Source organism: Gorilla gorilla, chromosome 6, assembly GCF_029281585.2.
Source record: "Gorilla gorilla gorilla isolate KB3781 chromosome 6, NHGRI_mGorGor1-v2.1_pri, whole genome shotgun sequence".
In the NCBI taxonomy this organism is placed as follows: Eukaryota; Metazoa; Chordata; class Mammalia; order Primates; family Hominidae; genus Gorilla; species Gorilla gorilla.
Window position 1 is genome coordinate 112785432 of NC_073230.2, and position 14412 is coordinate 112799843.

Here is a 14412-nt window from a genome sequence, read left to right on the forward strand (position 1 = left end):
ACTAAAATGAAAAATTAGGTAACCAACTGTTTACATAAAATTGTCTTATTTGGTGAGTTTAGAAGTTATGATGGTTCAAGTTCACATAACAATGGCAAAAAACTTAGTTTTGCTTTCTTCCTTCTATGTGTCCTTTGAATTGCATGGTTAATTCCTGTAAATGTCACGGTAATATTTGGGGAAAAGATAACAGATTATCGAATCTTGTGCTACACAACAGAACTTTCTGTAATAATGGAAATGTTCTACATTTGTGCTGTTCAATAAAATAGTCACTAGCCATACGTGGCTACTGAGAACTCAAAATGTGGCTGGTACAACTGAGGAACTGAATTTTTTATTTAATTTTAATGAATTCAAACTTAAATAGCCACATGGCTTATAGCTACCATGTTAGAAAGTATGGTTCTAAACAAATTTTAGAATGTGTGTATGTGTGTGTGCCTGTATGTGTGCTATGGTTTAAATGCGTACCTCAAAGTTCGTGTGTTGGAAACATGACTCCCAATGCAATAGTGTTGAGAGGGAGGACCTTTAAGAAGTGATTAGGTCATGACAGCTCTGCCCTCATGAATGGATAAATGCCATTATTGTGGGAGTAGAGTAGTTACCTCAGGAATGGGTTCCTGATAAAAGGATGAGATGGGCTCCTTTCTTCTTTCAGGTATGCTCAGTTTCTGCCATGTGATGCCTTCCACCACGTTATGACACAGGAAGAAGTCCCTCATCAGATGCAGCCCCTTAATCTGGGACTTCCTAGTCTCCAGAACCATTAGCCAAAAATCTTCTATTGTTTATAAATGATCCTGTCTCAGGTATTGTTACAGAAGCACAAAACAGACTAAGACAATGTGTGTGTGTGTGTGTACACACATACATATTTACATATCTACATAGGTCACAGAGGGCAAAATAAGTTCTTTAAAAATTTTTATCTGAAAGAAGCAATCAGTTTTATTTCACATTTTTAATAAGGCCTTAATATACAGAGACTTTACTAAAAATATAGCTTAATAATATGCTGCTGCTTGTATCCAAGTAACTACATTGGCAAACCATAGAGTTGTTGCTGCCATGGAAAAAAATTTATTCACCTGTTTCTCAGACGTCTTTGTCATCACTGTTTTTGACTGTGTAGGCAGTTTGGAAAAACGAAATTTCACACTTCTAAAACTGGTTTAATCAATTCTAGTGATAGAGAAATAACCCAAATCTCTGGCCATACCTCATTTAAAAAAATTTCTACTAGATTTAGAGAACTTCTAATAATTATAACAGATAAATATTTTAGATTTACTGACTTTGGTCTTTTTGCTTTCACAAACGTTCTATGTGGTTTCAAGTAAGAAGTGCCAAGTACAATAGTAATCCCATCTTAACCACAAAGCCTTGTAATAAGGAACATCTTGTGGATACCAAGTTCAGTCCATTTACTTGAGTGATCTCCATAAGTTCTCACACCATTACATGAGATGAAAAGAAAGGAGGAGGTTGTTTTGCTATAGCTTTTTTTTTTTTTTTTGCTTCTAGACTCAACATCAGGATAAAACTAACATTTTTCTCTAAAAAATAAAAAAGCAGAGATTAAAAAAAGGAAGAAGAGCAAATCTGCTAACACAACTATTTGCTGCAGCATAAAATTCCATAGAAACAGGTACATCTTTGGACTGTCGTTAAAAAATATTTTGTTACTGGAATAGAAAATTTTCCCATGTTAGTAAAGCAGTTCCACTTCTCTGACGGTCTTATGATTTTGATGCAAAGCAGCATCCTGTGGAGACTCCAGAAGATTCCCCTGATATAACCTGTGCTGTTTATACCATGACTTCTTGGAAGGAGGAGGAGACAGGAAAGGAGAAAAGAGGGGGGAAAATGAAGGGAATAGCTTTGCCCATTGAATATCTGTTAAAATAGATTTGTTGTACAATTAATATAACAAAAATAATTTCTTCAAGCCTTCTTGGAGATTTATTGACATGTTTTATCTCAACCATACTTCCTAAAATTAAAAATTAAATCCCTAGGAAGCATTCTGACCTCAAGCATTTGACCATTTGCTGAAGTGTTGATACATATAAGAATACACATTAGACCCTGAACTTAGACTTTCTCATTGTTCGAGCCTAACTGGCTATTTAAATGTGATCAAAACCAGGGGCTTATGGGGAAGTGAGAACTATCAATTAGGCTCCTAGCTGTTTACCTTTAAGGATAGACAATATTTCTTTTATCTTGTCATCTAGAGGTATATTTTTGAGCAGCACTGACATTGTCTCAAGTTGGGAGATGCCCGCTTAAAAACAGAAAACTAGATTGTCAGAAAAGAAAAAAAAGACATGATTTAAAAGAAAGATGAAATTTCTCCTTTAGAAAATAGCATATCCAGTTTTATCTCAGAGCATAGGTACAATCATTTCAGACTTAAATGGGAGGTAATTTATTTTTGCAATAAGCTATGTATAATCTAGAAAGTAAAAGAATATTTGTATGCATCCATTGTTGGCATCCTTATCCATAGGTATGAACGCACTTCCAATAAACACACCCATGGGGGAATCCCTGATCTTATTTCAAATGTTTAAGTAACAAGGCAAATACATCTGTGATGTGTCCGTCTGATGAATGGAAATAAATGGGCAACCACGCAATATTTTCTGAAGAATTCTCCAGACAGTCTAGAATGGCTCTCATCAAAAATTAAAGGCATCTGAGATATACTCAAGGCAGCACTTCAAATCTCTGCATCTGTATTATTATTTTGAGCCCCGCAGGTGTTCAGAAACTGCTAGTGTCTTCAATTTTTAAAATGATTTTTTTTGCCTTCTCGTTTAGTGTACTTTAAGAAAACTATCCCTCTAGGAGATACTTCCTTTAACATATCAAATGTTCAAATATGATCCTCCTGTGTTCCTCTTTGCTGACCTAAGTTCATTATTTCTCCATGCTCAGTATCTTAAATAGAATATTGCTTGGTTTTCATTCTGTTTTCAGTTTTGAGAAAGTTCACATAATATTAAATCATCACTAATTTAGGCACAAACCTGATCTTCTTTTATGTTCCATTTTAATCCTGATATTATGCTAGTATCTCTGTCCAGACAGTTAAACCTAAACCTAATTGTGATGAATTTTGCCTGTAATTCACACATTCCCCACATGAAATCCCCTTGTGATGAAGGATAGGATATGACCAATATCCATATATCATACATATCAAGATCAAACCCATGTTCATCACATTTCAGAATTTTAAAGTGGCACCTCTCATTATTTGAATGAATTCAATAATATTTCTATATTCATATAGAGATAGATTTCAAAAGTAGATAGGAAACACATGTGGGCCACCTTGAAAAGTTAGAGAGATTCCGATGCCATACTGCAAACTCTTATTTAATTTTCGTTGCATGACTATTGTATTTTAGCACGATAAAATAGACAAGTGATCATTTTAAAGGCAACCAGAGTGAAGTAGCAAAAACCATCTGCTTTGAAACCAGACTGCCTTTGAATCCAGGCTGTGTCACTCACTAGGTGAGTTACCTTAGGCAAGTGATTTAACATCTCTGTCCTTCAGTTTCCTCATCTGCAAACTGAGATAATAATAGTACCGACTTTACAGAATCACTGAGAATTAAATGGATTAAAAGAGGTAAATAGAGAAGTGGCTGGCGCATTGTAAATTTTCAAAAATATTATTAATGTTGTAGTTGTTATTTTACAACCCCCTTTCCCTGGTAGTTTCTTGCTAATTTTTAGGGTTAGACGGTTTGGAGATTGGCTTTCTTTCTTCTTTCTTTCCTTCCCTCTTTCCCTCCTTCCTCCTCTCCTCTCCTCCTCCTTCTCCTTCTTCTTTCCCTTCCCCCAGGCCCCTTGGGACTTTGGGGTAGGGGATTTATATCCAAGAAATTTGGATAATTAAGTGCCTCTTTTAACTTGAGACTTACTAGTCACTGAAGACTATAATCAGATATAAAAGTAAAAACAAACCATATTGCCACAGGATCTGAATACTCAGCAAACCTTGAAGTAAAATTAACACTTAAAATATAAATTTTATCAAGAGGTGTCATAAAAGTAATGATAAAATAATTTTGGTCATTTTTCTACATTTGTACCAGTATAGCCATCACTTTATCCTGAAGTCATCCTCTCCTCTGTCTCTCACTTGATTATTTTTAACAAGAAAGGCCATACACAGGCAGCCCAAATGACTATGTGGCTAAGTGGTTTACCAATAAAACACAGTTTATTCAGACAACACGCCTCTTACTCTTCACTGGGAAAGGCACACAGCACATTATATAATCATCTTGAATTTCAGTTTAAATGCTTCCTAATTCTTACTACGGGATTTTTAAAAAAGGATTTTAAATAGGTAACTAGGGTTTCAAAAATCACAGAGTTTGCATCATACATTGGCTGTATTAAAATGAGATTACAGAATTGACTGTAGTGTCAATTCAATTGCCAGCTTTAGAAAGACCAGGTAAATGGTAAATGATAAATGTTAATTGCTGGGTTTCTTCCAATACAATGCACCATCAGTTGTAAGACGTTAAAAAATAAAGTAGACACTGCCAATTATAATTGTAGGATGCCATCAAATGTAAAATACAAGCCTACTTCAGAGATGCCAAAAATGTAAAAAAATCAACAAAACTGTATCTTATAATCAATGAAACATAATTATTAGCTACTAACAAATATTTGTTGAGCACATTCTATTGGTCTGTAGTTCAGCATTAGAAACTATTAGGTATATAAAAATATTACAAACTGTCCCTGACGTTAAAATCCAGTTAGTAAAAGAAAACAAGCATGTGGAAAATTAAATAATGGTATGAGTTAACTAGTAATATCAAAAAGTCATACAGAATATACTACAAAATCATATAAGCATGGCTAAAGTTTAATTTCTAAGAAATAATCTTTCTTACCTTAAAAAGTAAAAGCCTTACTTTTTGAGGTTAATCAGAAAAGAGAATCATGGTATATTTACCTTCAAATGCCAGAAGCTGTGTTTTTTTTTACTTTAATATTTAAAATTAACATTGAATATTAGCAATCCTCTTCGAGGATTCCTGGGCACTTGCTAATTACAGATACTAACTCTTATATATAGCTCTACTCAATATGTAATAAATATTACAGTAAAGAATAAAGGTAAAAAATTGCAAGAATTTAGTTCAGAAAATTTCAAATGAATTCCTTCAGTGGCCCATGTTCACTTTTAACTTCTCCTGTACTCTCTCACAAACTGAGTAGGAAGAGATCAACAAAAGCATCTTGCCCACAAAGGAAGCAGCTACTCTATAAAGGTTTCAACATTATCACGGCTTATGAGAAAAAGGACTTAACCATTTGTCAAGAATGTTAAAAAGTGCAAACAGTATCATCAAAATTTTATTGAGAGATATGGGTGAGGATGTGTAAACTTTTTTGTAGTCAATAAAAACTCTGACTAAACTGTATTTTTCCAACTAACTGCTAAGAAAACACTGTTTGAATTTAAGACTTAAAATACCTAAGTTATTTCTCAGAAGAAAATAGAGTTTTATATCTCAAAAGTAGTGAGATCATAAGCTATCAAATATCATTCTTAAACAGATTCAATTAAAAACATATCTGTTTGAAAGTAGGCAGTTCTATATTGCTGATATAGATATACTTTGTGTTTTGTCTTTCAAAAAAGCAACTTTTGTTTTAAATTAAGAAGTTATGCATGGCAAGAATTCGATTCATCCTTGCAAGTGCCAATATGAATAAGAGAAAGCATACCAACAGAGTCAGTGATCACTATTAAGTTAAAGGTAATGACAACATTGAACACCATATAATTCAAGGGGAATTTTCCTTGACATCTTACATATAAGACACTGTAGCAACTAATGGAGAATCAAAAAGAAATAAGAATTTGTCCCTGTCCAATCTAACAGAAAAGACAATAACTTAATTCAAATAAGTATATAGTAAAATATAATCAGCTCTACAATAGAGTTATAAGCAAAATGTGACTACGCGTCAATTTTGTTGTTGATACCTTGACAAGTTTTACAGAAGAGTTGGCATTTAAAACAGGTCTTGAAGAATAGGTAAGATTTTAACAATTGAGGTTGAGATTGAAAAGCATTCCAGGCCAAGGAAAAAGCATGGAGAAAGAAAGTTACAGAATCTGTAAGGGAATTGTGGGAAGGCCTGCCAGTTCAGGCTCCATCAGGAGGTGCGTGCCAAGGGAGATAACAGAGAAGATAATAAACAAAGACATTGGAAGAGCCTTCAAACCTATACCAAAGGTTTGGTCTTCAGAAAGGAGTTTGAGGCTTAGCCAAATTTTGAGTAATCAAGGCTGTACCCTTCAGAAGATTAACTGGACCACAATATGTAGGATATACTGAAGGAAAAATGGGCAAGAGGTGAGCTGACAGACAAGTTCGGAAGCTACTGCAAGCATCTTAGCAAAACATACTGGAAGGAAAATGTTCACTCACTTATAAAAAACTTTCTGAGGGAGAAAATGATGGGTTTAAATATCAACCAGTTATGTGAGATGAGTCTGATGGTGGCAGCTTGTGTAACTCAGAGGATAGGCAGAAAGAGTATATATTTTAGTGATGTCTGACCCATAGAAACCCCAGACACTGAACTGTTTGTCATCAAGAGGGAAGAAAAGGCAGTGGTAAATTTCAGAGTACACAGGTTTTACGGGATTTTGTCTGAGCAGAAAGTCTGAATAGAAAACCATTCAAGATGCCTTCCAGCTCTGTTTTGCTTGACTGCCTATAGAACAGCTGTTTCTGAACTGCCTTTGACTTTACACCATTGGGTTATTCATCTATTCGACAAATATTTAGTGAGGGCTGACTGTATGCCAGGGACAGTTCTAGACAGTTGGGACAAATCAGTGAAGAAAAAACAAAAACAAAAACGAAAAACTGAAAAACAATTCTTGCCTTCAAGGCTCTTGCATTTTAGTAGGAAGTGACAAATGAGAAACAATGTTTGTAACTAAATAAGTGAAGGATATCATGCATTAGAAGTTTAAAAATGCTATGGGTGGAAAAAGGAGCCCTGAATAGGAAGGTTGAGGCATGGTGACTGCAGGGTGAATGAGGGGTAGGGGTTAGGGGTATAGTCCATATCAACAGATGTCACAGTCACAGCCTTGGAACCATAGTCTAGTGTTTACCTAAGGATGCTCTTGAGAACACTGTTCAGAACATCCTCTAGTTTCCTCTAAATGAAAGCACCTGGGAGAGTTGTTAGTTTCTAAAGAGTACCTGACTTCTGGCCACCAGGAATTTCCTAAATGATCCCATTTTCTGCTTAGCACTAATGGCCAGAAAGCTCAAAGCTAAATCTGTGGTCTTCTTCCAAAAGGTAGATAAGGCCTTACAGCATTTTGTAACCCGTTTTCACCATATTTTCTGAACATTTATTTTCCAATTGCTCTGATTTATTCAATTATTTTTGTCTTTTAAAAATTGATAATACTTATTGCATATATTTATGGAGCACAATGTGATGTTTTCATATATGTTTACATTTGGGATGATTAAATCAAGCAAATTTACCTCTCCATTACATCATATGTCTTTTTTTGTGATGTGAATGTTTAAAATCTCTTTTAGCAATTTTGAGATATGCAATACATTAACTATAGTCACCATGCTGTGCAGATCTCCAAATTTACTTCTCCTAACTGATACTTGGTACCCTTTAAAAAATTTCTCCCTGTTCCCCACATCCCCTACCCTCCTGTCCCACCAATTCACTTACTTTTATTTCATTCTGTATTTTTGTCAGCTAAAATCCAATTTAGACCTTTGGAAGTACATATAACTATGCAAAAATAAACTGCTAAATTTGCTTTTTAAAAAAGTTTTTGCCTTTTTTGGCAACAAAATTAGTGATTTTAATTAGGGTTAAACCTGTCAAAATAAAACACTTAAATAGTTACTCTATATGTAATCCCATGAGAAGTCCTAAGTATTTGCCTTCTGTACATATGGCAGACACTTTGGGTACTTACATGAAATTCACACAGCCTGTGCCCGCAGGTGGAGCAATCCAGATGAAACTGAGGTTGGTTGTGGGCAGGTGACTCACGTGAGAGGCTACCACACTGCACATAAACTGGTTACCAAACTGGTGGTCAGACATGATCCCTGAGAGAAAGGAAGGAGAGTCGTTACAAAGACAACAAAACAAAGATCTTCCTATCATGGCATCACAGTATTTTCTGAATATTTTTCTTTCATGTTAAGGTTCTATGCTATTTGGCTTCCCAATAAGTTATGTAATTTTTCACTTTTTATTGCTACAGGGAAATTAATCACTTAAAATATTATTGTTAAAGGAGTGACCTGCTGGAATCATTGCTATAATATTTGCTTTGCTTTGATTTTGTTGATTGATCTTTGCCTATCACCAAAAACCACCAGGACCAACCTGCAGTTGAACAAGGTTAGATTTATTGAAACTGTTTGCAGCAAGGGAGACCAAACGCCATAGGGAGGTGGGAGGCATCTCAGTAAAAGGATGTCAGGAGAGGCTTGTTAAAATATTTAGGCTTGTGTTAGGTTATTTCAGAGGGCAAGGTGATCAGGTTTGCTTGGAAAACTCCCCAGTCCTATTTGGGAGGTTTCAAGAAAAGGTCCTTTGCCTCTGGATTGGGTGCTATCACCCAATCTTTTCACTGAGTATCTTAGTTTGTTGCTGCTGTTTTAATCTCAGAGACATGAGGGATGGGGTGAGGCTAAATCTGTGATTGGCAGAAAAGAAACAGCAGTCCTATTTGCAAGGATGGGGATGTTGGTCACTTTTGTGGTTTGCTTCATGTTCTTAGTCTTGTCTGTGTTCAGCTATGTTACAGAGTGGTCTTGTTTTTGCCTCATAACGTCACAGTTGTAAAGTGGTCTTGTCTAATGTTGATGTTCTGTGACTTGCTCATGTTCAAAATGAGAACATCATGGCCTAGCTGTGAACAGGTCAGCTCCAAGCTGAGCTATCAGGGGATGCTTTTCTTTTTCTTATAAGGTGATTATCTTAGGTTTATCTCAGATATAAAATAGTAATAAATAACTCAACAATTAAAAAACAAACAACCTAATTAACAAATGGCCAAAAGACCTAAACAGATACCTCACCAAAAATGATACACGGATGACAAATAATAATATGAAAAGATATTCAGGATCATATGTCATTAGGGAACTGCAAATTGAAACAATAATGAGATACCACTACATACATATTAGAATGTCCCAAATCCGGAATACTGATACCACCAAATGCTGCTGAGGATGCAGAGCAAAAGAAACTCTCATTCATTGTTGGTGGGAATGCAAAATGGTACAGCCTCTTTGGAAGACAGTTTGGCAGTATTTTTACAAAACTAGACGTATTTTTACAAAACTAGACATATTTTTACCATATGATGTAGCAGTTGTACTTCTTGGTACTTATCTAAGTGAATTGAAAACATATGTCTGACAAAAACCTGTACAGGGATGTTTACAGCAGCTTTATTCATAATTGCCAAAAGTTGGAAGCAACCAAGATGTCCTTCAGTTGGTGAATGGATAGTGTGGTACATCTAGACAATGGAATGTTATTCAGCACTAAAAAGAAATGATCTATGAAGCCATACAAAGACATAAAGGAAACTTAATATGCGTATTACCAAGTGAAAGAATCCAATCTGAAAAGGCTACATAGTGTATAATTCCAACCGTATCACATTCTGGAAAAGGTAAAACTATGGAGACATTAAAAAGATCAGGAGTTGCCAGGAGTTAAAGAGGGAGGTAGGATGAACAGAAAGGGCACAGAGGATTCTTAAGGGAACGAAACTACTCTGTATGATACTGTATGGTGGATATGTGTCCTTATAAATGTGTCCAAATACACAGAATGTACACACCAAGAGTGAACCCTACTGTTAACTATGGACTTCGAGCAGTAATGATGTGTCGATGTAGGTTCATTGATTGTACCAAATATATCACATTCTGAGGCAGGATGTTGACAGTAGGGGAGGTTTTATTGTGTGTAGGGATAGTGGGTGTATGGCAACTCTGTGCTTTTTATTCAATTTTGCTGTGAACCTAAAGCTTCTCTAAAAAATAAGTTTATTATTTAAAAAATTACTAAAAGCATTGCCAGAAATGGGAAGTTAAATTTTAAATTTCTCTCATCATTTACTGGCTTTGTGACCTTGGACAAATGATTTACTCTCTTTGAGATCCAGTTTTCTTGTCTGTAAAATGGAAATACCATGCCTTATATACCTTAAAGTTGCTATAAGTAGTAAATGGCCCAATACATATGACAGCACCTAGTACCCTATCTGGAAGCAGTGGTCTCTCATAAATCTTGATTTTCTTCCTGCCTACCAGGGTGATCTTTCTAAAATATAAACTTGTTCACACTGTTAATATTTCTCTTTACAAAACTCTCAATGACCCCATTTTTTTTTTTTATAGGCGGAGTCTCACTCTGTCACCCAGGCTAGAGTGCAACGGTGCAGCCTTGGCTCACTGCATCCTGCAATCTCCACCGCTTGGGTTCAAGTGTTTCTCCTGCCTCAGCCTCCCGAGTAGCCGGGATTACAGGTGCCTGCCACCACAGCCAGCTAATTTTTTTTTGTATTTTTAGTAGAGATGGGGTTTCACTATGTTGGCCAGGCTGGTTTTGGACCACAAGTGATCCACCCACCTTGGCCTCCCAAAATGCTAGGTTTACAGGCGTCAGCCACCGCGCCCGGCCTACCTCATATTGTTTGTAGCTGCACTGTCTAATATGGTAGCTGCTAGCCACAGCAATTATTTAAATTTAAATTAATTAAAATTTGATACAATTAAAAATTCAGTTCTCCAATTGCACTAGCCACATTCCACATGCTCAACAGCACATGTGGCTCATGGCTGTCACACTGGACAGCACAGAACAGAACATGTCCATCATCATAGAAAGCTCTATTGATGTCACCGGCCTTCAATAAGACTCTGAATAGTTAAGACTCTGAATTTGCCTCTCACTGCCTTCTCCAACCTCAGTTTCAGCACTTCTCACCCCTATGTCTTGCCCATCCTCTTGCACTTTGCACACCCAAAATACCAAATGAACCCTCCTCTATCTTCCTACAAGCTGTACCCTCTACCTAAAATGCTCTCTCTCCTCAACTGCTCTCAACCACCTGACAGATCCTACATGAAGATCTGGCTCACTTTCTGCTTTTTCAAGCCTCTCCTGTCCACTTCCAAGCAAACCCAGGTAGCTACTCCTATGGGTCCCCACTGAATCTTTTACTTAATTCCAACACAGCACTTAGCCCAAGGCATTTGGAATGTTCTGCTTCTTAACTTTCTTTACTTCTTAAGCTCCTTAAAAGCACAAAGCAGGTCTAGTAATCCACATTCCTCTAGCATCTACTACCTTACACATAGTCAAACATTCATTTTTGTTATATTTTGGCCTTTGATCTCTTGCTTTCCTTTGAAAGGACTCCTCAATCCCCAAGATTTAAAAAATATTCTCCTATGTTTTCTTTCTACTATTTTATTTTCACATTGACATCTTTAATGTTTCTGAATGTTATTTTGTTGTGTGGTACAAAGAAAGGATTCGACTTTTTTCCCTAAATGGTCCTAGGTTCCCATCATTCTTCCCCTGGCATATCAGGATTACTCTTCACAGGTCTCTCTGTCCTGTCTCACTCCCATGTTCCATCAAAATGATTTCTCTAAAAGGCATACATGATCATGTCAATCCCTGTGAAATCTACTTAAATGGCTCCCATCAGATTCTAGAGAAATACAAACTTCTTAGCATCAGTTAGAAGGTTTGGGACAATCTGACCCCTACTTGCTCTCCCTGTACACATTTACCATCCTTTGTGAACCAGCAATGCCATCACTCTCAAGCACTAGTGGCTGAGCCACCCTCACTCTCACCTCTAAGCACATGCTCTGCTTTCAACACAGCAGGCCCCAGACTTTTGCTCTCCTCCCACCCATCCTTCTTCTCTACTAGGCTAACTTCTATGTGCTCTTCAAGGCAAGGCTCAATGTAGCCTCTGTTTAACACCAAACATTGAGAGAAATCACTTACTATGCTAGGCCTAATGATACAATCAGACATGGCCCAGTCCTCAAAGACCTCCCTCACTGCCCCTCCCTCTCTCACTGCCCACTCGCTGCCCACTCACTGCCCCTGCCCCATGTTTGGACAGGTGTCCTCCCTCTGTGGCATCAGAGCAGTTCATACATCCCTTTACCTCAGCACTTGACCATCTCCCCAAGTTGTCCATGTGGGACACCGCTTTTAATCTTTATATCCCAAGTGCCTGCCACAGTGTCTGACGTATCACAGATTCTCAAGAAATATTTTCTGAATACATAGAAACGGTAAAGACTGTAAAAAAGAAAAGAAGGGCCAGGCGTGGTGGCTCATGCCTGTAATCCCAGCACTTTGGGAGGCCGAGGTGGGTGGATCATGAGGTAAGGAGATCCAGACCATCCTGGGTAACACGGCGAAACATCGTCTCTACTAAAAATACAAAAAAAATTAGCCGGGTGTGGTGGTGGGCACCTGTAGTCCCAGCTACTTGGGAGGCTGAAGCAGGAGAATGGCATGAACCCGGGAGGCGGAGCTTGCAGTGAGCCGAGATCATGCCACTGCACTCCAGCCTGGGCGACAGAGCGAGACTGTCTCAAAAAAAAAAAAAAAAAAAAAAAAAAAGAAGTAATTTCTGAATAAATACAACTTATAATACAAATTATTTATTCAGGAGAAGGACTGAAAAAAAACCAGAAATTATAACACATATTTCACATTAACTAAATGCAATAGAATATTCCACAGTATAAAGTTGTTCAGAATAGGTCATAACTGGTCTAAAATATAGAAAAACAAATCTATGTTTTGACATATCCAAATGGTGTTCTTTTTCCCATGCAAGACTCTACATTTTTAAGCTGAATCCTGAGACAAAAATCATCAAGCCAGAGAAATCACAAGGTTGGGGAACATAAGAGAGTCCCAGGAAAATCACAGAGTGCCCAAGGAGACTCAATAGCGTGACTCAGGAGCTGCCACTCCCCTCTGGTCAGGCATAAAGCAGGGATCCGGTGTATGGAAAATGACAAGTCTGCAGGAGTCTGCCTGGCCAAAAAGGAAAACAAAGTCCTAGCCACAGTCCTGTGGGAAGGGAAACAAATCAAGCAAAATAAGGTTTCAGCGTTATAGAGCCTTAGTAACAGGAATCATGGTCAAATGCCTCCTGATTCCTCAAAACCCCTCTTCAAAAATGAGTCAATGTCTAGGCCACATATTACTTGACAATTTTATAAGTTGCTACCTTAATGTCCTACCTTGGGTGAATATGCCATAGAACGATAATCTTGCAATCTAACATTCTAGCATAGTTCTCCCAGTTGGCTGCCCAGTGGCACCAGGAGATTTAATAAATACTGTTACCCAGAGATTCTGAGTTAACTGTTTTGAAGTATGGTGTGGGTATTGAGATTTTGTAAAGCTCACCAAGCAATTCTAATTTCTAGCCAATAATTTGCGTTAGAAATGTGCCTTAGTAAAATGTGTAAAATTCAGGGCTTAGAGTAATCCTATTCATATCATTATGGTGTCAATGTACAGTTTGAAGACAGCCAACAATATCTTACATAATGTCTCTGGTAGTAACACAAAATAACCTATCCTCTCACTCACTAATCCTAAAACCATCCCAAACATGTATTCTCTGGACCTTTCTATGCAACTTCAAACACTATGACTATACAGTGGTCTTTGCTTTTTTTTTTTTTTTTTTTTTTTTACATAGAACACTGGCATATTATATTGCTACACATTGTAATTGGCATTTTCTTTGAGAACATGTAAACATTGTCTAGAGTTGCAACTATTAGAAATCCACTTATCTAAAATCAACCAGCAAGAAGAAAATTATTTACAGAATTCCTATTTTGCAACAGACACTGTGTTAGGCTCTATGGAGGTATATAAAAGAAATAGAGAACATAGTCCTTGCCCTGATATGACTTGAGCTGGGAAGAGAAAACTGGAATAAACTAACATCTTAAATAAAGCAGCTAGAAAAGAAGTAAGTGCTACTTGGGTGGTATTGATAAAAAATACAATATAAGAGTGAAAAGTTATTAATAAGGACAATTATAATAATCACAACTAATGCTTATTAGGCACTTACTATGACCTGGCACTACTCTAAGTGCTTCATAAATATTAACTTATTTAAGGCCCTTCATAACCCTATGAGGTAGGAGTGTTATGTTCTTCATTTTACTAATTAAGACACTGAGAAAATAGAGTGATATGGTTTGATACTATGTCCCCACCCAAATGTCATGTTGAATTATAATTCCCAGTGTTGGG

General features: G+C 36.9%; 1 protein-coding gene across 1 annotated transcript in view; it reads right to left on the reverse strand.

Moving 5' to 3' along the window:
• RELN (reelin) overlaps window positions 1-14412 on the reverse strand; it is a 520733-nt gene that overhangs the window by 356167 nt on the left and 150154 nt on the right. Inside the window, exon 3 of the mRNA XM_031013029.2 lies at window positions 8033-8168. Coding sequence (XP_030868889.2) covers window positions 8033-8168 — 136 coding nt within the window. The remainder of the gene's footprint in view (window positions 1-8032; window positions 8169-14412) is intronic.